This window comes from Corvus cornix, chromosome 5 (assembly GCF_000738735.6).
Source record: "Corvus cornix cornix isolate S_Up_H32 chromosome 5, ASM73873v5, whole genome shotgun sequence".
Lineage (NCBI taxonomy): Eukaryota > Metazoa > Chordata > Aves > Passeriformes > Corvidae > Corvus > Corvus cornix.
Window position 1 is genome coordinate 30,478,019 of NC_046335.1, and position 24,896 is coordinate 30,502,914.

At 35.6% G+C, this 24,896-nt stretch overlaps 1 protein-coding gene and 1 long non-coding RNA gene across 8 annotated transcripts in view; one reads left to right on the top strand and one right to left on the bottom strand.

Moving 5' to 3' along the window:
* The window catches only part of LOC109144075, an 86,857-nt gene that overhangs the window by 17,094 nt on the left and 44,867 nt on the right, over window positions 1–24,896 (bottom strand). The window lies entirely within an intron of this gene.
* CDIN1 (CDAN1 interacting nuclease 1) overlaps window positions 1–24,896 on the top strand; it is a 135,210-nt gene that overhangs the window by 6,521 nt on the left and 103,793 nt on the right. For all 7 annotated transcript variants that reach the window (XM_039552332.1, XM_039552328.1, XM_039552329.1 and 4 more), the window contains exons 2-4: window positions 20,455–20,500; window positions 21,356–21,420; window positions 24,637–24,697. In XM_039552332.1, the coding sequence (XP_039408266.1) occupies window positions 20,455–20,500; window positions 21,356–21,420; window positions 24,637–24,697 (172 nt within the window). The remainder of the gene's footprint in view (window positions 1–20,454; window positions 20,501–21,355; window positions 21,421–24,636; window positions 24,698–24,896) is intronic.

Genomic DNA, 24,896 nt, shown 5'->3' on the forward strand with positions numbered 1-24,896 from the left:
GAACTGCTCTTCTCTTTCATCCCCCTTTTTTATTTTCCCAATTCTGTGTTCTGGTGTCTGGAGCCTGCAGATTAAGTCGAGGTGGAAGCAGAATTCTTCGTGCTCTGCTCTAGTGCTCTTTGGAGCTGCTCTTACCCAGGAAGGCAAACTGGCAGTGAGGCTCACAAGCAGAGGGCAGGTAGTTGCCTCCATGGCTCACAGAGTTCGAGGCTCTGAACTCAGGCACAGGATTATTAGACAGCTCATATTTATGAGCAGGCAACCTACTGCTGTGTGACACTTCAGTTGCACTCTCTTCTGCCTAGAAAGGTTCTTGTCATAGCAAGCCCAACATTATTCTTGTAACTTCTCCTGCTCTCCCTGCTCTTCTGAATAGTTGATTAACTATTTTGAAAGGCAGAAGAACTAGGCTATTTTTCATTACTCTGCAAACACTGATCTAGCAAGTCTCATTTAGAAAGATGCCTTTGTGTCTATGAGTGCTAGAAAATTCTTTTGAAAAAAACAAAGTTTAAAGTCACATTTTAAACTCCCTTTTTCTATATACTTAGTACTTAACAATGACATAAATTCATGCTCTGCTTATCTAAATTATTTCAATGTGTGGCAAATGCTTTGTACCTGTGTACCATGTTTAAATGTTCTGGAGGATTTAATAAGAGCATCAGTGGAACAGTAGAATTTTAAAAGTTTTATATTTTCTTCTTCCTTTATATTAGATTTCAGAGTAAACAAAATTTGACACGGAATTTGTTTCCGTCTATTGAAAAAAACCTAATAAAATTTTAAATTAGTTATGTACTTGAAGCTGCAGTAAACCTCACAGGTAAACAGATTGATAATGAGAGGTGAGAATGAGGTCTTGGCTCATTAATTGAAAAGAGAATTAGCAATGTAAAAGTTTCAAGAAGTGACCTGCAATAAAATGTAGTATATTTTAAATAACCCTAAAATGAAATAAAAATTAACTGTGCAAAGTAATTATGGGAACAACTGATACTATTCCCTTTGGAAAGATGTTCTTGTTATTCGAACCCTTGGTAGAAAATCTGTATTACAGCTTTGATAGGCTGAACCAGTGGGCGATTTCTTTTTTCACTTCAGTGTCAGTGAACAAGCCTTAAAGAGCTTGTAACCAGTTGTATTTGGTATGACTTGCTAACAAACTGTTGGCTTGTGCTATGACCCAAAATAGGAAGTATTGTGTGACAGAGATCAACAAAATCTGTGTATGACTCAGAAAAACTTTATCTTCTTTATTATTCATTAAATTAAACAGAAGATACGTATACTTAAAATTAGATATTGATAGCACTGGGAAGCTTCAGAGTAGAATGGAAAATATAGTTTTTCTCACATTTGTGGCTTTCCCAACATCAGTAGACAGGATGTACGCAGAAAACTTCCACTGGCACATGTAAACACTCGGTTTTCAGGACATGGGTGCTTTCCTTTGTTTGAAGAGATAGAAGGGTTTTTTTGACTTGTTTGCGTGTTACCTATTAATAGAAAAGTAGGTGTAATATACAAGTGTGTGTCAGCATGAAAGTTAATTTTGAAGGAAGTCCACTGTAATTTTCTGTCACATTTTTAATAGCTGTAACCATCTTCTTCCTTACAAGCACTCCCACATATGTTGTCCATCCTAGCAAAATACAAACCCATTTTAAACGCTAGTCTTGAAATTTTGTTTGAAATACACAAGGAAAATTAAGGTTTTATTTTCTGAATTCTTGAGTACTGATAAATCTCTTTCTTCTCTCTTAATGTTTTCCCCTTCCAGTTTGTGAAGTGCTACCATATGGGAGTACAGTTTTTTTCATAAAAAAAATAATTACACAGAACAGGACTTATTGCACTTGTGAAATTCATTTTGGCTGAGTAAAGGGAAACCTTTTTTGGCCTTGAGGAATTTATACAAACCACTTAGAAGCCAATCCTATATCCTTTGAAGATTTGATGGTGAAATACAATGATTGGAGGGGGCCTTTTAAAGCAGATGTGGAAATTAGTTCTCTATAATTTGAAAATGCATTCTGAGTCTGTTGGAGCTGTGTGTTAAGTGCTCTTGTTTAATTCAGAAGAAAAGGAAGAAAAAGAAAGAGAGAGAAAAAAAGAAATAAAAAATACAGAGAAAAGAGAAAACAAAAGGAAGAAAAGAGAAAAAATATAGACGAGGGAAAAGAGATAAAATGCAAGAGAAAAAGAAATAAAATGGAGAAAAAAGAGAAAAGAAAACAGAGAAAGAGCAGAAAATTATTTATAAAGGGAAAAGAAAAGAAAAAAAGAAAATACTTTCATATGTGAAAGCTGGGAGAGTTGTCTTGGTCACCATGTACACTACTTTGTTGTTTTGTGAGGTTTAGTTTGGTTGTACTTTCTGACACTTCTTAAATTCCATGGATGTGATTATCACCAGTAGGATAGGAATAAAAGTCTTGTGGCACAGTTTTTTCTAGGTATTTCATTCTAAAGCAAGCTTGGTGTCATCAGATAGACCAACAGATGTCTGTAGATTTAAGGGCAAGATTATGGTGGTTGTTAAGGAAGGATGAAGTGGAAGTTTTAACACTGACCATATGTGCATTTTAATTGAGTTGTGGATTTTAGGATACCATTATATTCATGTTGCTTGTATTTAAGGAATATTGTGATAGAAATGATAATTCTTGATTGTATTTCAGAAACAGCTCTATAATGTATCGTTCTTCTGAAGCCTGCAAACAAGTCTAGGCTCTAGTTTTATGAGGATGGGGGATTTGCTACATCAGAATGGAAAATATTTTATTCATGCGTTGTTTTTTGGACAATCATATTCGGGGCTATATTACAATGGCACGATAAATTGCTGAATACGCTGTCTGCTGAATATGACCTCACCATGAAAAATTTGATGCATTAGAGTAGGAAAGGTTGGAATATATCAACCTTAGCTGACAAGGGACTTTGAATTTTGACCTAACACAGATGACCTTTGTGTGCAATAAAAGTGAGTTTAATCTCCAGGTCAAGGTTGAGGTGAACGGTAGGGCAATGTGGATTGGTTTGTACTGGCTGTGTCTGGATCACACCTAGCAAGTAAAGAAATCCGAGGTCTTTGCACATCAGAGTAACCAAATGCTTGTGTACCTAAACCTTACTCACATCTGTTGTACCACCTTTAAAAACTTGTGGTGCTGTAGACAGCTAACTCTTCAGCAGCTGTGGACTATTTCATTTGAAGCTCAGTGTTTTGGAGTAAGAGGCGTGAGGTATGTATATTCTGCTCCTATAGATCACTGAATAGGTAAATAAAATTTCTCCTCTAACATGTAGAAGAAAGACTGTTCACGATATTGCCTTGCTATGAAAAGGAAGCTTTGTTTCTTTGACAGCTAGCCTGTCTTTTGAACATCAGAAGTTTATTCCTAAATGTCTTATGCTTTTAAGAGGAATGTAATTAACAGAGTTCTGATACGTTTCATTAGGCAAATACAAAGAAAACAGGTCCTTTTGAGCACTCCATTGCTGTAAAAGGAATTTGATCAAAAAAGCTAAGTTACAAAATGTTTTGAGGATTGTCTAGGTTACGTAATAAAAGACATATAGATGAATTTAAATCAAATATTTTTGCATTTATAGTAGTCACAAACAAAATCCATCTTTTTAGCTGGCTCATGTTCTAGAAGTGCTATTTCACTAACATATCAAAGGTACATTTGCTGAATACTTTACACATAGGAGAGTGGTAGCAGTGGTGCTGTTGGAAGGAGAGAGTTCTCTTTAAATCAGCCAGGGAAAAAAAAAAGTTTGAGACTAATGGAAAGAACCTCTACTCCTTTAATAGAGCCTGCAAAATATATTCTCCAGGACTGATCAGCTCTGAAGGCTCTAGAGGTTTGATGATTGGAATGGCAGGAAATCACGCTTTCAGGACATAACGAATTGACTAGGCCATCCATCATTTGTTAGCATGCGCTGAAACACTGGGTTTGTGTGCAGAGGTCTGTGATTTAGTAAATACTTGGGAGATGAATAGAGCTTACACACAAGGGAAGATATTGCTGTCCTTCAGCAGCCTTAGACACAGATCCCTGCTGAGAAGGCCGTCTGACAGCAGCTCATCAGTAACTGGCCTGTCACAGTCAGTGATGCCCACCAGCCATCCCCAGTATATTAAATGCATTTTTAATATCTGCTTCAGTAGATTTAATGAAGAAAATTTAGTTTCCATACTCTGATCACTGCTTTCTCAAGTGTTTTAAAGCATTGAGTGAAGCACTTCGAAGAAAGGAACTGTGCTGATAACAGAAGTTTACTGAAAATCAAAATGAAACAGGACTGTTATTATCCAAATAGTTTCCTTGAAGCAAAACAAAAATGTTTGGAAAAAGCAGCGATGATCTTAGAAACAATTGACCCTCCTGCAGAGGGACCTTATGCAGCAGAATGTACAGCAGCAGAGATGCAGTGCTGGGAAAGGTGTTTGCACAGTGGTTCTGTTTAGTGTGGCAGAGCTTGCCAAAAGGCAAAATTGCATTTCTTACGCTCTCACGTGTCAGTACCAGAATCAGATCATCATTCTGTCTGGCTTTCAGGGTCCAGAGAGGAGAGTGGCTGTGAATGGAAGGAATAGAATAGATCAAGTGCTTAATTGCTAACATAGATTTTGTTTTGGTTTTGACATTTTTGCAAGTGGTGCTTTTGGTGAAAATAATTGTAGTGTTACGTGGTATTATATAAACTGATATAAGAAACAAATAATAAGACACAATGAAAAATAGAGCTGCTATTTTTATAACTCAGCAGACTCATTGAGAATTATTCAGTATTGACATTCTGCATGTAAGGATTGTACAGAATTATTTTTTAACTTTATGGCAAATGATAAGATCATTTGCTGTCCATACATATAGGTAAACTTCACAGTTATTTGATTTTCCTTCCAACTTTCAGGGAAAACTTCTGTTTACATAAAAGCAAGTTAGTTGATTTTCACTTTCTAGTGAGATTCAATGCTTATGATATTTGCTTCAAGACAGCTAGACAGCTCGATTTTGTTGCAAACATCTATTTGAAACCTTGACTTCTTGAGCTTTTTCTCCCTCAGGAATCCATTCTGTGTTCACAGAAGAGAAAGCAAGTCCTGAATGAGACCTATAAATTTGATTCTTGTATGTGTCAAAACAGTAACGTATTAAATGCATATTATTATAAAAATTTAAGAAGTGTCCTAAACACATTTTTATAACACACAACATATTAAATAATACATTTTCTTGTTAGCATCTGTTTGCTGTCATTGTTGGCAGGACCTATGATTTATTACTTAAATTAATGACTACAACCATTTTGGTGCTGATATATGCCCCTTACGGCTTATCACATCACTTAAAAAATAGCATATATGCTTCTATGAGAGTAATTTTTAAATTGGTCATTCCTTTAAGTTCCTGGTGAAAGTAACATCCCTCTTTGCAATGTGAAAGTTTCAGAAGCTTGTATTACACTTTAAACTGAGTGAAATAATGCTAAGGATTAATTTCTGTAAGAAAACAGAATACAGGAATGGATCCTAATAAAATTGTCTTCTAAGACAAGCCTGATAGAGTATTGTTACCAAGAAAAACCAACAACATTGAAAGAAGAATGGAAAGATAGTGTTCTGTGTTCTTCTGATCAGGTGATGGTTAAAAGCCTTGTTCATGTTTTTGGTTGACTAATCTGTACTATACAAGTAGATTTCAAACTCTCATAGGCATGCTCTGTCATTAGTTTTCAGCTTGTATCTCAGGAGTCCTTATTGTCCATGGACTTCAAATGAAGAATTCCAAGTAACTGAACTTCTTGTCAACAAGCTTAAATTTGCCAAACAGGAACGTGCACCTGTCATGGGAAAAATACTGTGGTTTGTGAACAACTTAGGATAAAAACTTCTGTTTTGTACATGACTAAAGCATTTTTACCTATCTAATGGGGTTTTTTTTGTACGACCCTTTCTTAAAATTCTTGTGTACATAACATTTTGAGTAATGATAGTGATATGAGTAGGAAATATTATCCCTTCCATTCCACACACCAGAATATCCAGTAGCCTGATTGATAGTGATAGTCTCATTGCTTTGTGATGGAGCATTCTTGAACTTCAGTATCTTGCTTTATCCTTTTCATCTGAATTGAATGTTAACAAGTGTTGCCATCTATCCAAACTTGGAAAAAGGCTTCAGATCAGGATGTAGTGCTGAAGAAGACTTTATTGTTTCGGTGATTGTCTTCTATTTGTGTATCTGTATTTAGGCCTTCAAAGTCTTGGAAGCATTTGATGGCCTAGATTTCCATATACCTCCAGAAAGTTCAACACTGAATAAAAATGTCCTAAGATAGCACATATTTTTTCCACAGAAAACAAAATGTTATCAAATATTCCTCCGAAAAGACTCATGTGGTAGAAAAAGTATTCGCTTATACAATGCAGCCTGTCTGAAACTGTTTCAAAGGCAACATAAAAACTGGGACCAGAATGGAGGTAGTACTCACTCCTGTGACTGAATTACTATCAAGGGTCTTTTAGAGTTCCCCATTGTTAACTGAGGACACAGACAACAATAAAGACATCATGTATCTCTGTTTCTATTTGTGGTTGGCTGGGAGATGTCAGAACTTCTTTCCAGTTCTCTATTGATACTGGTAACATCCAGTCCTTTATTGCATCTCTTCTGTGGAATGCAGATGCTCATTTGGAGACTACAACTTGTGGAGGGTACAGTAACTAATGGGCAGAGAGTGAGTTTATGTTCCTATATATGAAATGGCTATTGAACGTAAGCCATTTACGGCATTAATATAAAATGCATGTTGTAAATGCAGCTCTCGTTCAGTTTTCGACACACTTGAGCAGTATGTCCTCCTAGACAAGTGCATTTTCTTGGGGTACACAAAATACAAAAAGAAGAAAATAATTTGAAAGCTAGATCTCTGGTTCTTACAGAGCTTAAAAAAGAAGATTTGCTTTGACCAGTTGGCAGGTACTCCAATAAGCCAAGCAAGTGCTGGTCCAAATAGAGTTCAATGACCCCATTGCAATGAGTTGTCTAACACAGGAATATGTTTTCCTTTATCCTATTATTAGGAACAGGAGAATATAATTGTTGACCAAAAAGAGTAAGTTGGGCTGCATTTTTTATCTCATTTGTATTGTGTTCCTTTGACATCAGTGGTCTGAGAAAGAAAGGAAAATGGTCCTTCATGGAATAAATGCATAGTTTCAGTCTAAATATTTTCTTAGCCATATCTGTCTGCTTGGTATGTCATCTAAGTGCTGTGCATTTTTTTCCAAACAAGTTCCATTGGTTGCCCAACAACTATTATTCACAAGCTTCCTGCTTACACTTTTTGTTTTAATTTACTATTTAGACACAGACCTCGACAGTGACAGACAATCATTCTTACACATTGTTATTTTTTTGTGGTTTCAAGGTTTCTGGATAGAGAATTTTGTCCATTTATCTGCAATAGATGTCTGTCATTCCAACATTTTAAATCACAGTAATTTAAAGATATTATTCAAATGTTTCAGTTACTGTGTAGAAATGAATATATTTTTATGTAGACAGATTTGGGGAGGTCAGCATGTATCACATATTACTTGTTTGTGTTAGTTTATTTTGTCATTCTTAGCGCTTTAGTTTCTTTTTCAAGGATATCTCTCAGTGGAACTTTGCATTAGTGGATCAGGATGTTTACTGAAATAACCTCTTGAAATTATTAAAATATGCAGTGGAAAGCAGCGTGCTTAGTTTAATGTGCTTCTGAATATTAAATGCAAGTAAAACGGTATATAGACATGGAGCCATTTGTTATATTATAGTATATGAAGCAATAGCTGTGTAAACCGTAACCTCGTAATTTTGCAAGTTCTACTTTATCATGTAGCTGTAAAAGGCAATCAAAATAAATCATGGAAGATGAAGAAATATTTTGTAGGGCTTTCTGTATGCTTTCAGAAGTGGCGCTCGATCCATGAAATTTTAGTAAGCATATTAAATAATACAATATGATATGCAACGTGTCAGGTCTGATAAATTATTTTGTATAGGACATTTATACAACATATGGTGAGCTGCTATGTGAACAGCTTAATGACTAAATTATGTTAATCTTTCTTGCCATATTTACTTTTCATTTAAGAAAAAGCATTTTCAAATTTTTATTTTATTTTTTTGATCAAGTGTAGATATAAGAAAGGTGTAGGTCATCTCTGAGAAGCCGTGACAGTGATCCAAGGTTCCTCAGCTGTGCAGTGTACATAACACAGATGTTGGGAGAGTCATCTGTCAGCTATGCCTCTCCTATGGAGTTAAAGTTCTAGGGGGAAAAGAATTCGACACAGTGCTGTCACTGTTACATTTTCACAATAGAAGAGCATGCAAATAGTCAACCTCCTGCTTAGCAGTAGTGCCCTGTCTAATGTCTGTGCTGGTTAGAATAAAAAAATAGTGGGTGCATCTAGGGCTCATAGATCTGACAAAGGTCATGCTATGCTGGGCATTTGAATTGGAAATTGTCTGGACTTAGATTTTATAAAGCTCCCACTGTTGTCGGGGAAAATTTCAGCAGGGTTTTGTCCCTAGAGAGGCCTCTTAGGCCCTTTTCTGTCCTATGAATGAATTTAGATGTGAGGGTTTCTCTTGCCTTAAAACTGTTAAGTTCATTTTGCATACATCCCCAGAGAGAAAAACTGGCAGATGCTTTTGTCTTGGAAGTGTTTAAAAGAAAACTGCAGAACAGGAACAAGGGAGAGAAGGGGCCCTGCGTGGAGTCCCAGAACATTTTGGAAATGGCCAATATGCAGTTTTCATCAGTACTAAGGCGGGGCGCAATATGGTGCCTGTAGCTCACTAGGGAATATGAATGTTGATTAAGCATACTCCCAGGCTTTGAAATCCTGAAAGCAGTGTCAGAATAATGGATGTTGAGCAAATGTCAAGCATTTGTTAATTTCTCTGTTATTTGGAGTTTATCTACCATGATCAATCAAATAAACTAGTGCTCCTCTGTTGTGGCATGTGTCATTGATATGGTGATTAGGTGGATAGAGAGGCCTTCTGCCTTTTTTTTTTTTTTTTTTTTTTTTAATCCAGGTAACAGATTACATATGAGCAGCCATAACTTTAAGTTAAATATTTCTTTGCAGTTGGTTTAGTAGAAAGAGGTGCATTAACAAAATACTTTGGGGGTACAGAGAGACAAAAATATTTGCATATCTGCTGTCATAAAAATTACGTTCATGCCATTTTTTCTATTTTTGGCCTTAAAACTTTACTGTCATGGGGAAGGAGAAATTACTTCTTAGTAAAGGTCGATAGAGGGATCTTTTAATTAGTCTTAAAAGGTTTGTAAACAAAGGATATCCACCCCAAAGTACTAATTTATGGCTTAGCTCTCTTCTTCACTCTAAATCTCTTGGTGTCTAAAAACTTGATCTATAAACTTGATCTTAACATTCTGGTATTGATGCCCTTTAGTTAAAAGTGGAAATGACTCTTTTGTAAGAATATACACTCTCTTTTAAGATGTCATGTATAATGGATATATGTAAGTCTAGTTACTCACTAACATGCAGACATGCAAACATTCCAGTTGAGAATATTTTGTTCTCTTTCTCAATTTTCACTATTTTCTGAAGTCCTTATTCTGTTACTTTGCCACTCTTAGAAATTAGGTAAACATATAACCTGATATTTAAATAAGAACAAATTAAAATTAATCTGAAAGAGAAGGTGGCTCTGTGGCCTTTGCTGCTTTACTGTAATGTATTAAAACTTTAAAATATGAGAGGATAGGGTTGGATGTTTTGTGAGGCATTTTTGTAAAGCTACCTGAGGGATATTGGCAGTCAAATTTCAATGAATTGCAGTGAAGTTTATTTAACATCATTCTCTCTTTTTTTTTTTTTTTTTTTTTTACTTTAGTCCTTATGGACTTAGTATAAAGACAGTAATGTATATTTTTGTTATGTTTTTGATAAGTCACAAAAATTTAAGAAGTGTCAGTGAGTCATGCCATACTACTTGATGCATGCTGAGGTAATCTTCAGTTTATTTTAACATAGAACTAATGTTTGTTGAATTATTTTTCATTCTTCCTTGGCTTCCACATTTATTTATCAAAGCCTCTAGACTCATTCTACCAAAACCGGTGAAATTTTGGTGCTTAATGAAGGTGATGCTGTATAGTCAATCTTACTGACTGTTTATATCAGAGATGATTCTTTTCTGTCAGTGTATGGAGTAAGAGTTCTTCTGGAAAGCCAGCCTTTCCTGCAGTGGCACTGCAGGAGACAAAGCTTATAGTCATTGTATGTATTTTCAGAGCAATATAAGGAACACCAGAAAAATAAATCCTCTGGAGAGGGGAGGAAGGGAAAGGAAAAGCCTGTTGATAGGAGTGGAAAGGGTTAGAGAAGTTTTAGGACACACTAATGTAATGTTGTGATCAGCTCTTGTCAGATGTTCCCTTCATATTGCCTGCCATTTTAGCTAGACAGCTTTTCAAAAAAAAGAGTGCTGGAAGAACACTAGTAAAAAGAAATAGCTGGATTACCTTCTGTGCATTTCTGCAATCTTTCCAAGGGGAAGTAAGTAGTGGCATTAAATGACTTTATTCCCTCTATGGCACAATAAGCTATATCCCTGGGGCTGAAAGTAGGCTTTGTAAATATCTGCATGCATGGTACAATAACTTAGATATACAAGACAAAATACTGCACTGCTGGGTAGGTAGACAAGAATGACTCTCTTTTTTTCCCTTTTGTTTTGTTCAATAATTACAAATAGCTTAAAAATTGTAATTTTTTAAAATTATAAACAGTGTCTAGGGCTCTAAAATCTCAAGGGGACTAGCTATAAATGGATTCACCTTTTGCCTTAAGTCTGTATCGTAATCAGAATGGGAATGTACTAAAGACTATCACTTCTGTATCATCTGTGTTTGATTCTTGAAATTATACCCTGAATATATTTTAAATTAAATCCTGAATGGGATACATAAATAAGATCCTGACTTTTTTAAGGAATTAACAGTTTTGATTGGATAACTGGAAGCTTTTTGACTTAAGGTGTTCACTTTTTATCCTGGAGAAAGCTATGCAACAGTGTGTGCGCTTGACATGTGATGCATGCAAATGCTAAATACAGTAGCAGCATGAGGCAAATGTCATTAACAGTAATTTATGTAATGAAAGCCACCTGGCTGTCTTTGTAATTAATTGCTTGTAAATAATAAATTTTAAATGTAGTTTATAGTTTTCTAAATTTGATTATATATTTTTAGGAGCAAATTGTTTAAGGGTGTTTAGGGATTTATTTAGTTTGGCACAGATATGCTTTTTACATACAGGCTAATTTTTTAATACAAAATGAACAATCTAATTAGCTCTGAATTGCCATTCATTCATAAAAAATAGTTTTCTAAACTTAAACATCTAGCTTATACAGGACAATATAGTTTCGTTGAAAAAAAGCTCTATAGAGTAGAATTATTTTCCCCTTTCTCCACAGTAAGTAAATTTGAGATTGGACTCTGAAAAACTTACCTTGACTTCACCTGACCTGTTTCTTTTCTTGGGCACAAGGAAGTAGCACCATAGACTAATCCAAACAAAATGAGGGGATGAACACAAAATAAATATTTCAAATATTGCTTTCCAGTAATAGCCTACTGAGTATATTTTCATTGTGGGGGCCTTAGCCCTGTCGGTAGGGCAGATAAGATAGGAGAAGGATAAACCCCTGGTTTGAATTGTATCTTCTTTGCCTTAACTGCTTGTTGAGGTCCATTGCTGTTGCACCCTAGGAATATCCTTCTTTGCCCAACCAATATCAGATAAGGAACTACTTTAGTGTATTTTTGTCTAATGGTTCAACATTTAAATTGTGCTACTAAGATAAAGATGTCAAACTTGCAAACATATTTTTGGTACAGTCTTAACTGAAGTAAATTGTAATAAAGTGTGGATGATGTACAGTTGAGTGCAAATGAGGAGTTCACAGATGTTTTGCCTTTTTTTTCTCAGGCTCTGATACGCTGCTGTATGCCTCTGCTTTGGGACGTTCACTGATTCTTTCCTGGATATTAAGAAACTTTTCTTCCTGCTATGTAACTTGGAGTAGTTGAAGTCAAGGAGAAACAAATTGTCTACTTTTGCTAGTCTCAGGCATTGGGGGGTTTTATTTAATTTTCTCTAAAAATTTAATGGCAGAGTTAAAAGCAGAATTTTTGAGAATACCAGGAAATGGAGGTGTGGTGGGCGAGTACTGAGATTATCAATGCATATGCAGGAGATAAATCCTGTGTGACTCCTATCAGTTTCTTTTGTCAGTGGACTCCCTGCCTAGGTACTTCAAGGGTACCAGACAAGTTCTGCTGTCTGTAAGCTGAGGATGTTCGATAGTCATCGAAGCTTGATGTCAGACTATTTGGGAATTTTAGTTTCATGTTTTAGCACTGACAATGTATTTCTTAAGCCTTTATTGTGAATATATTTTGTTCTGTATTACATCTGAAAATATTTTTCAGTTTGATAATTTGACCTTACAAAACAGTTTTAAATTTTAATGGAAGAGACTTGAAGCATTAGTGAAATAGTATTTACTTATAGAGGTCTCTGGGGGGGTTTGGCATTGGAACAGGTTTCAAACATTCATGCAACAAGCACTGTTTGATTCCAGAAGGAAGTTATATCAGAGCAATATCTTGAGCAAATTACTGTCAATTTTTCACTACTTGCTTACTAAGATTATAAGACTGAAAAAGTAGTTTCTTTTCGTATGGAACTGCTACTCTTCTATTCCTGTGTTTTTTTTAACACGTTATGTATTTATCCACTGTTGAAGCATGATGTTGTTCTTCTTATCCTAACCATATATATGTGAATGGAAAAATAGCATTTTTGTTCTTCTCTTTTCAGGTTGGGAGTTTGACCATAAATAATTTGTAATCATTTGAATATAGCATATTTTGAGTTACTCTTGTAATATTGCTGTTGGAAGTTACATTTTTGTGGTGTGGGTGAAGGAAGGTGTAATTTAACTCTGCAAAGAGCTAGCATTATTTTGGGATCATTGCCTGTATTGGTTATTTGTACTTACCTTGGCAATTTATTTTTACACATCTGATACAGATTGTTCAAAGTCTGCAGTTGTTTTAAAATATATTGGTTGTCACAAGAGACATCAAAAAATTAGGTGTCTACAGGAAGAATTGGTGCTCTGTTCTTAAAGGAACTTCTAAGTCTTCCTAAATGAAAAATCAAACAGTATCTAATACTGGCAATTTTCCTCTGTCTGCTGCTAGAACTTATTGGCCAACTAGGTCAGACATTATTAAAGTTCAAGTGGCCCAGTGGGAAAAGTAATGGCCTTACGCTACTATGAATTTTAAATGCTGCCATTTCTATGTATTGCACCATCATCTGTTCTCGCACATCACTAAATTGTATAGAAGTTGTGGGACCAACCAGTGTCAAGGTCATAGAAGTGATGACTCTTCTCAAGTAGCCTTTGCTGAGCTTTGTCATACAGTTATGCTCATAACCCTGGCTATAGGCAGCAAAGTTGTATGCACATGCCTGAATTTAACCTTTTTATTATCACTGAATAGTGTAAGCCTGCAATGCAGGATGTCTTTCTCCTCAGAATCTTTACTTTTGGGCTTTATTTTTGATCCTGCCAAAGCTATGAAATTGACTTTGAGGCAAAAGCAATTTTTAGGGATCTGTATTTAAGTCTTTTGAGTTGAGCTGTTGTACAGCTTACTCAACTGGGTATCAGAGAATTTTAAAATAGATTAATGCTATTCTTCAGATGAGCTTGAATTTCATCTTGATTTTAAATGTAATCGTACTAAGTTTGAAATGAGCATATGTTCACATACTTCTTGTCATATATGTGTATATCTACACACACACACTGCAGAATAATAATATTAATAATAATAAAAATAAATTTGTAATGGGAGTATTTCCTCTACAGCACTGAATTGACTTTGTAGTTCCCAAAGTCATAGCTACTGATAATGATTCATTGTATGAAAGGCTTCTTATGCAGAAATAATAAAACTGGTTTTGTATTCCAGACTTGTACTGGTGTAGCTGGAAAGCTGGAAAATTGGAAGATGGCCACTTTATAGAAGTTAGCATGTTGTAACAATAGAGTTAGGTACTTCTATATTACTTAGTAACTCTAATTCAAGCTCCCTTATTGATTTAAACATATATATTCACACACATGCATGTATATAGATGAGTATATTGATTTAGCTGAGATTGATAATTCACTGGTTTCTGATTAATCGATTTAGATTTGTGAATGATAAAAGTACAAATGTGTACAGAGACAATGCTCTGCTTTTTGAGAATTTTCATTCAGAGAAGTGACCACAAGCATACCAAACTATAAGACTGTAGTACTAGAGGCTACTGTGAAAAAAGGCTAAAGCTGTAACTATTCTAGAGGTCAATCTGCCTCCCTTGTTCCATGTGCTTCAGTGCTTGGATGCATACAACCTAACAGTTCCCAAGCTTTGGGTAGGCCTTTGGTATTCCTGAGCCTTCCTGGATTCTCTTGTGGAATCATTCAAACTGCTAAGAAGCCTTTTTTTTTGTCTGGACAATCCTGACACCTGGAATAAATTCTGAGAATCCACTAGTTGTCACCTCCTCTCAGGCGGGAAGTTGACCATCAGACTGGCATTGGGTGACTTACAGGTGTAACCGTGGTGCTTACTGCCTGCATCCTGCAGTTCGGGGAAGCCATGGAGTCTTTATGTATCCGTGCATGTTATGCATTTGAAACAATGCTATTAGATCTATTTGAAATCCATTACTGACAGAGTTTTTACAAATAAGAGTGGACTGCTAGCATGTGATAAGCAGTATAAACATTGCTTCCTTTACAAGCCCCTGTTCCAAATAATTTGCAGTACGAAAGATGAGAATTTGTCTGTTTGGATTTCTTTCACACCTTTAATAATGTAACAGGAAAAATGTGTTCTAGACACATGCTCTGAAACTTCAGGATAGATGTGAGGAGAATTCCCCTTTCACCACCAGTCTTCTAAATTTGTCAGATTTATATCTTTCTTTCCTCACTTAAATGCTAAATCCAGCATGGCACCACCACACTGTTCTAGCCCTATTAATTTTATTTTAAAGCTCAATATTGTATTAGTAAAAGTATTTTTAAACTTACTGTACATGGAAAGGGGAAGTTCTTTTCCAATTAAAAAATGAGAGACTCTTGCTATCTACTTCAGAACATACCATGAAAAGGTATAAGTAGCATTGCATGCTTACTAGAGACTGTGGAAGGAAAGAAAAAACTTTCCACCCTACTTGAATTCCTGCTATAGGTAAGTGGCAGTGTATGTTCTTCAGAGAGAAGGTTTGACACTGCAGCTTTGGGATTTCACATGTGGCAGCTTCTGAATTTTGGAAACACAGCTCCTGCCCCTGCATTCGGTTTTTTAACCAATATATTTATCATTTTAACAAGGTGGAATATTCCATTTTGTGAAAAGGAAGCAATGAAGCCATTCTGTTTATATATAATATATTTGTCTTATGGACTACGCTTTCCTCCGCTTGTCTTCACTTGTGTAAATACTTTTGGATGAAATACTGCAGTTCTTATTTATTCTTGATTTATTTATATTTTTTTTACAAATCTCTCTAGATACTCTTCTTTTTTCCATGAATACATTAAATATAAAACTGATTTTTCACTCTTTCAACTCTAGGCAACAAGTGTGGTTAAAAGTGAGGGAAAGGAAACTCATTTTGAAACATGAAACAAGTGGAAACTTGGTTTGCACCGACAACTTCATGTTTTCAGTAATCTCAGAAAATAAAGTAAAAAACTATTTTACCTGTAAAGAACTCATTATTTGCAAGGGCTGAGAATATAATAGTTGCATAACATTTGTTATGTTTGGATTTCCCCTTGGTGAGGCTGAAGTAAGCAGCAAATATTAAGCTGGATGGCACTCCAAATCTTGGTTACATCTGCAGCTCTGCTTTGTTGAGGTGATGATCTGGTACAAGTAAATTGCTTTCATCATTACTAGCTGCTTCTTAGCCAGAGTTTAGTATCTACTCTAGTTATGAAGCACTAAACTGCTTATATGAAGTAGTAACTGTTAATACTTCATATATGAATACTCATTGCAAACCAGAACATTTCTGAAACACTCTCCAGGGATTATAGCATTCCTTTTCTACCAAGGGGTAGACAAGGGATTCATTAGAAGAGAATGGTCTGAATTTTATTCTTACATAGTAAATGACCAATGGGCATATTCTTTTTCTGGTGCCAAACTTGCAGTTTTCTTTCTAGCTTGACTGATCCATAAGTTCTTAATGTTGGACTTGTATATTAGAGATAACTTTGTTAACTGTTGTGGATACAATATTGGTGCTAGCAAGAATTTTCTTGCTTCTTTCTAAGCCTGTGGGATACTTTTCTCTCTCATTAAGAGATTAGCAGAAGTTCTATAAACTATTAACACCTGCGACCTTGTAGAACTATGTTTATGGTACAGTAGAAAAATATTTTGACAATGGATGTTTAGGATTTCTAGCCAATCCACCCAGGGGGTGGCTGATCCTTTGTCCAATTAGACTATGAAGAAAAAAGTCTATAAAAGAGTTTGTAAAATAATTAAATAAATCAATCTTGCTGCACAGTTCCTGCCTTTTGGATCTTCTCTCCTCCCTATGGCTGCAGGCTGCAGTAATAAACTGTGGTACTTCTTTTTATGACAAGCAAATTTTTTTATCTTTTTATCACTTGGAACCTAGAAATTACACTTGATTTTTTAAATAAAAGTAATTTTATCTTTAAAAAATGGGAATTTTTAAGTGACTTTATATTTCACAGTTTTCTGCTCAAATCCACTTTTGTATTGGCAAGAGCACAAAGTACATCAGGCATTCAGATAGAAGTATGCCACTGACATCAACACAGAATAACAAAAGGTAAATTGGCATCATTGTGGATGCCAGTATACAAGAAAAAGAGGGTATCTGAAGAGTGAGGCTGGATGCTTTGAACAGACCTCTGGGAGTTCGATTCATTACCATCTGGAATTGCAGAAGAAAATGTTTCCGTGAAAGTTGTCACTTGTCACTACAGAACTTACGAGAAAAGTTTGCTTCTTTTCCTGGAAAATATAATTAGTTCTGCAAGAGTGGTAACAAGTTAATTTATTAATTATTTAAATGGCAATTATTATATAAACTCAGAGTTATGACTTTTGGATTTTTTGTTTGTCTCAGAAAATAGGCAATTATGTACCTTGGCTCTACGGTTGTTTCTCAACAGACGAGTCTGCTTGTCACAAACATGTCTATATTCCTAGCCTTCAAGTAAGCCATGAGGCTTGCTATATAGTTTATTCCGTGAAAGGCAATAACACAGTACTCAAATGTTGAATAAAAAACACTTTCAGTGTTAGTTTGTTTTCCTGGATAGCTCAGCGATATTCATTTGTCTGCTCATTTGTTGCTTTGAAATCTTGTATAGAAGTATCAGAGGATGGATGGAGCCCTGGGAATTTAGCTGTTCCTGTAGAAGTAATGATAACTTCTGTGGTAGTATTCCTGCTGTCAGTATCAGCAGTTGTGATCATGCTGTCTTGCTATTCAAATGCATGTTCATGACTTCTCTCCCTTCCCCAAGTGCATAGTACTGTCTTTTTCAGTGCTGTCTGAAACCATGATGTTTCAGTTTTCATTCAATGTGATCTTGCAATAGATGGCTCCATCTGTGTTTTGAGGAGCTATTTCATTTTGCCAGGAAGTGGTCAATGGAATTGTAGCAAGCAAATGCTAAGTGGCAGATGAGTGTTTTTAGTGTTTTAAGACAGTAACTGTGTTAACCAGAAGAAACATGGAAGCAGCCATGTGAAGATATAAATCCACTTCTCCTGGAGAAGGAGCAAGATCATCTGGTAGTAAGGCCTGAAATTCTTTGAATGCTGTTACTGAAATAATTCTCTTTGCCCCAGTGGTAAAGTTTCTGTACTGCAATCCAGTATATATTCAACTTGCACTGTTACTGGAATGAATTGGTTTAGTATTTGTGCTAAGTCCTAAATTATCTGAACAGTTGCAAGCGTAGGAGAGAAGTGTTGAACCAAATTGCAGTAGCAAGTCAAAATCCAAGGACACCAAGGGGACAAATAAAATGGACAAGAATAGAAGAATAAGAGAAACTTTTAGTTTTGAAAAGACTTTGAAAGTCATCAAGTCCAACCATTAACCTAGCATTCCTAAGTCCACCATTAAAGGTGGAGTGTAAAGGCATGGAGGGATAATGATCTTCGGTTTTTTTGATATTTCAGTGTATAACAGGATAATGGTAGAATAAATACAGTTATCATACCAGGAATAGCCTAAAAACACAAAAAAGCTATATCAGTGGAGGAGAATTCAAACCAGAAATCTAGTCAAATGCTGTCCTGTTCTGTTTTGGGTTTTTCTCACGTCTATCTCTAAAGTCAGTTCTACCAATGTGACCATGTAAATCTACAAGGTAGTAATAGTTATGTGGTGAGCCATTAGGGGGCCATATGTATCCACCTTATTTATAGCCTGCAAGTTTGGGGTTTTTTTTAAATCATCTTGAAATATCTTAGCATTCTATATGTGTATAGCCTGTGTAAGTATGTAATCTTAATTTCTTTCCTTTATTCATCTTCTAGTGATTACATGTGCAGGTTGCAGGTGGTCATAATTGGATTGTGCACCTTTTCAAGAGGCATTGTGGTATGTAACTCCTGGCCTCTGTGTCACATGTATATTTAAATATTATTTAAATACTATTTATTTGATTTAAATAAAAACATTTAAATTCTTTACTATATGGTACTTATTTTTTTCTGTAACCCATTAATTAAATAAATCTGTATATTAGGCAGTTCCTGTTGCTATCATTTTTCTACAGTTTTAACATTCAGTGAGTACTCAGGGTGAACAGTCCCATGTGTAAAATACCAAAGATCAAGGCTCAGCATACTGCTGTCATGCAGATGTTGCACTGGGCAGAAAAGCCCAAAATACAGAGTTACTGCAAAAATACTGGAAGCACAGTTATGGATAAGACATACTTGTGAGCTCTTTATGTAGCACTGCATTAATCTAGTCACTTTGTTCCTGAGTCTTCAACTGCTTGGTTTAGAGGTAACTTTACATCATGCTTCATATACATACTGTCTGTTAACTCTGATCCAGCCATTTAGTTGTGACTCAGTGTTCCCTTTTGAAAGTGGGAGTAGGACTTCTCTGTCTTAAATTAGTTTTTCTGAAGTGTGACAGTTGGAAGGAGAAGGGTCATTTATGTATGGAGAGAACATGCACTTTTAATGTAATTATTATATGATACAGGTGTTAAATTCATATACAAGAAATCTGACAGAAGAGTGAGACTTTAGACATTGTAGAATCTTTGAACTACCTATGCTGTGCCTTAGTAGGTAAGTTCATGAAAGGAAAAAATGTTAATTATTCATAGTGCTTTGCTGTACCATAAAACTCGATTTATTGAGACTATAATTTGTTCAAGTTGCATGTAGTAGAAAAATATATCAAGAGTAATTAATAGTATTCAGGATGTGATGAGGTAGATATATCCACAGAGGACAATTGAAAACAGTAGTGGTGTGGTATTGATTGCCTTTCAGAGGAAAAAAAATCTTGTCTCGTTTCTAAATGTTAACAATTCAGAGAGAAAAATTCCCACTTGGGAAGAATGCTTTCCAGGTTGCTTCATTGCCAGGTGTTTGACACTGAGCGGAGCCTTAGATGAATGAAGCTTATGGCAGCTTTTGGAAATGACCGACTCCGGGGAATCTCGGCTTCCTGCTGTGAAAGTTTCCATTTTCAAAGCACATCAGTTTCAGTGGGAATGTTCCACTGGTCCCATATGCTACTTCTGACAGAGGGGAAAGTTTTTAACCTGAATATGAGACAGCTACTGAAGAAGTTCCCTTGCTGCTAACAAAATGAATTTCAATATGTTGCCAATGAACAAGCGGCATGTTCCCAAATGCTGATAGAATTTAACTCCATCAATTATTAACGGAAATTTTGCTTTAATTTCCTTTTTTTCCCTGTTACCTTTTAGCTCCACTACCTGCTCCTGGTAGGACTTTTGGGTTCTAAAGTTGAATCACCCAAACAATATGCTAGTTTGATTTGAAATTCTTGCTATATTTTCCTCCCCTCCCTCATACGTTCTCTCCTTGACCTAGCAGCAGGAAGCCTTTGTCTGAGGTGTTCATCTGGAACAACTTTTCCACACTTGTTTTCATGTTCTGTTAGATTACAGGGCAGCAGGCCTACCTTTGAAGCTCCCTTCTCTTTTGTTTCTTTGCAGTGCACTCCAGTAATTAACTTTGTCCTTCTTTTATTTGTTCCAGTCAATCGCAGTCCACTCTGCTGAGCATCTTCTCCCAGGAGTACCAGGTTAGAAGTTTTCTCCTTTGTGAGGGTTGACAGGTGCCTAATTGAATGATGAATGTCCCTTTATTTCTTTGTAATTGAACTGCCAGCTTTCTGATTGGTTTGGAGGATGTTCCTTTTTCCACATCAAGCACCGCCTGAGTCTCAGTGGATGGCTGCCAAGCCTACCCATCCATCTGTCTAATAACATCTAGCCTTTGCTTATTTGGTGGACCTGTAATAAATTATGCTAAACCATTATTATTCTGACAATAATAATTTCCCTGTGTTGCGTGGTTCCATGTGCTAAATGTTTGCTGACTTGCACTGTCAGTGCTGCTTTCCATTGCTGACAGAGATGATGATAAATGACCATTGCCGAAGTGGCAGAAGGCAAGAGAGGCAGAAAATGGAGTCATTTATCATGAGATGACAGGTGTCAGTCAAGTGGCAAGTCTCTATGGAATTACTTTTTGTAGTTTTTCAAATAAGTTGTTTTTAAGCAATGTTCTTCCTGGTTAAAAATGCCAATTGAATTGTAAAACTAGAGTGCACCAGACTTAGATGGAATTGAATTGAGGGAAAATTAATACAAAGGTTGAAAGAGAGAACAAGTTTTTCTTTGCCCTCAGCAGCCTTCTGTAAACTTATTTAGATTCAATTATTGTGACCTTACTGGCTTTTACATATGGTACATTGCAGTACAGTCTGAAGACGTTCAATTCAATAGGTAGATTGAATGTCATTTCTGTACAGAATCTAAAAACAGGGTTCACATCTATCAAAGTGTAGCCAAGGATTGTGTGTTTGCGTAGTCATGATTTCTGTGTTTTGATCTATGACACATTTGTAAAACTCTTTGTTTTTTCGTTTTTGTAGAAACAAATCAAAAGAACACATGCCAAGCATCACACTGCTGAAGCTATCGAAACTTACTACCAAAGGTATGACCTCCTCACCCCAGTTAAGATTCTTATCATAGCTACTGGTTTTTATGGCAGTTGTGAGTAAATTAGCTTATTAAGCTAATTTTCTATAAAAATAAATTAAAAATTTGGGAATACAGAATGGTTCACCTAAAAATGTTTTTCACTGGAAATACAGAATTTTTTCAGGTTTTGGTCATTCTGATTAAGAATGAGTTTACTTCCCTGTCTCTAAGTCAGGATAGGCAAATATTTTTTCATTGTATGTGATAGCATTTATATGTATTGCCTATACTTTGTAATTTTTAGGATTTCTCTGTCAAGTCTAATTTTGATGACAACTTCCTTACAGCAAGAGAGCTTGTTCTGTTACAGTTGCTTGTTTAAAACATTTGTGTTACATTATGAAAAGTTACATATTCATGTATTGCCAGTTAAAGCACTAATTTTTAGATCATTCCTGTTTTATCAACACAAGTGTCAGAAGTAGTTTTTAAGGGAGGATGAAAACCTTTATGTGATATTACAATTGTTTGCATCTTAAGCTAATAAACTGTGTTTGCTGCACCTTATAGTTTTTCTGTTAGTTCTATAGGCTTTACTAAAAATATTCCAATGACATAATTGGGGCATACTGATAACAGGTAAGGATATGCAATTAAAATACTACTTTGTAGACTGACATATCTGAAGAGCATGCTTGGCAAGTGAATTCATACTTGTGATTATAGATGTCTGATATTCCTGCTTAATACTAATCTGTATGAATCAAGAAAATAAACAAAGAGCCTTCATTTGTAAACAGTTAAATGTTCTTCCGCCAGAGTCACGTATTTCAAACTTAACCACAGCCTGATTATATCAGACACTGGCTTAGAATATCTAGTGTGAAATGTATTAGATGGATGTTTGATTTCATTTTTTTAGTAGTTGTACTGTTCTGTAAAATTTGTACTGGATCACATCACACTTTTCCTAGCGTTGATTCTTGTTTAGGAAGAATATTGACGTAAAATTTTGTTGTGCTAATAACATGCATATACAGTACTACTTTTAATTATTTTTCACTAGCATAGTTTCAGTGAAGTGGCCTGTGGTAATTGTAACTGCTGTGTGAGTAACTCTTTTCTTAGAATATGTGTAAATCACTAGTAACAGCCTGAAACTTCAGCCTGAAACATGGGACCAAATTTTGCTTTATGCAAAGCAGCAGTTGTATTGGTGTCAGTAGGGTTGTAGGTATGATTAAGTTTGTCTCACATCAGGTAGGAGGATTTGGTCTCCTGTCTTCTTCTGTAGTCTGAAGTATGATAGCAGTACATAACTAATGCATTATGTATGAAGCTGTGTGGTAGTGGTAGGGAAAATCATTCTTTATGCTACTTCTGGGTATGTCATTTTGCAAGTGTATTATCATGGCTGAATAAAATTCACATGTTTAAAAATCAGAGATGTTCTGGTCAATAGTTAGAAAACTCATCTCAGTCCTGTTTTAGTAGATTTACTGTGTAGTATGTTTTGTAAGCTCCAGAAGCAGACAACTTGAGTTAGAAGCCACTTTGAAATACTTCAGGCGTAAACATGACAAACATGTCTTCTCCTCTGCTCTTCTGTAGCATCCACTTTACTGCTGTAAACTCCAGTCTGGATGCTATGTTCCTTATTATTTCTGCCGACATACAAGCAGATAATTGTGCTGTCATTGCTTTTTTAGGTCAGAAACTACCAGGTTTTGAAGGTAGTCATTTCCAGTGATCCCTGTTAGGAGCAAGTAAAATAGTTGAGTAGAGTAGTCTCTTCTGCTCGGCTGAGACTTACTAGTCTGAAACTTAGGCAAACACAAAGTACAAGAAGGATCAGCAAGTTTTCAGAACAGTATTGCCGTCAGCATGTGAGACCTGTTAGTCTATAATGGAGTTGCCAGGAGCGTTGGAAATATCTGGCAGAAATCTACTTCATTGTCAGTGTAGTGTTGCTGTTCGATCATTTAGATGCATGTTTGAGAACATTAATCTCAAGTACATTTTCCCGGTTAGGTATTTTGTATATGATCTCTCATTTTCTTCTGTTACAAATTTTCAATGTTTAAACATACACAAGGCATCTTGTTTGTGGGGGTTTTCTTATGTGGAACTGAAATAGGTTACAGCAAAAAGCTTTTTTCATTTCCTTAATTCATTACGCCTCAGAATAACTTGCAAGCAAAAAGCCCTCTATCTAATCTTATGTCAAGGGGTTTTATAAAGGTGTTCCACCCGTTCCACAGAAAGGTAAAATGATAAAGCATTTTAATGTCTGTAACTAATGAGCAGAAGAGTGTCTTCTGATGGATAGATAATGATAGAGCTGGAAAGGCTGTGGCCTTCTAATGATGTCAGTAATGATGTGCTATGCGAATACAGATAGGATAAACGAGCAGGTTCAGATGTTGGTAACTATTGTTCTTTTCCACATGGCTGCAAAGCACAGAGTGGCTTCCAGTATCATAGCTCCTTCCCATCAGCTTCTGAACACAGGTTTCAGGCTTTGTTGAAATGTAAATATCAAGCAGTGAAAGTAACAGAAGTGAGGAAGGCAACATTGTGTGAAGCGATGGTCAGAAACATCATTCTGTGATACCCTCAACCAGAAACATTAAGCCTTTGCCACTGATAGGATAATGACTTTGTATCAACCTTTGTTGAATCCTAAATATTTCTTCTTTTGTTTTCTCTTTAGAATATTAATTGTTTTGACTGATTTCACTAAAGTAAGCCTTTAGTATTTAAACCACTGCCCAGTTAATAAAATCTGGAATAAATTTGAGAATTTATGTTTTCGTGCGTAGTAATGAATTGAATAAGATATACAGTGCACCTTCATAGTTGAAGGTCATGTGGAACCAAAAATCTTTACTGTGAATAATCGAGGTTTATTTGTCTGTGATGCATCTTTAAGTAGTACAGATATAATTTATTTGTGTGTCATTAAGCTACATTTTTTTAAATTTCTTGATATATTCGGTTTTTTACCAGTGAGTTCATTGAGATGGATATATTTTGCAGATGAATAGAATAGGAGACAACCCTGGAGAGTTAGTGATTGCTTAAAATTCTTATTTCTTAAAAGATTTCCCATTAAATACCCTGTAATGGGGTATTTTCCACCAAAAGAAAAAGATTCACCGGGGATGCTGACATGTATAAACTGGTCTTTTCTTGCCACTGCAAAATTACCTGGCTTTGTCTTGTCTAGGTACCTGAATGGGGTGATGAAAAATGCAGCTGCCCCAGTATTGCTGGACCTGGCCAATGAGGTAATCGTCTTTACTTTTTTCTTTAATCTTCCAGTGTAAAACCTGAGGGGCATATCTGTAGTGACTTCAGTGAGAAATGTAATTAACTTAAAAAAAATGGTTTCAAGGCACATTAGACATTTAAAATGGTTCCCCAGTCTGTTAGTACTTAAAATAATTAGACAAAAAGCCACATTTATTAATAAATCAGTTAATGTAA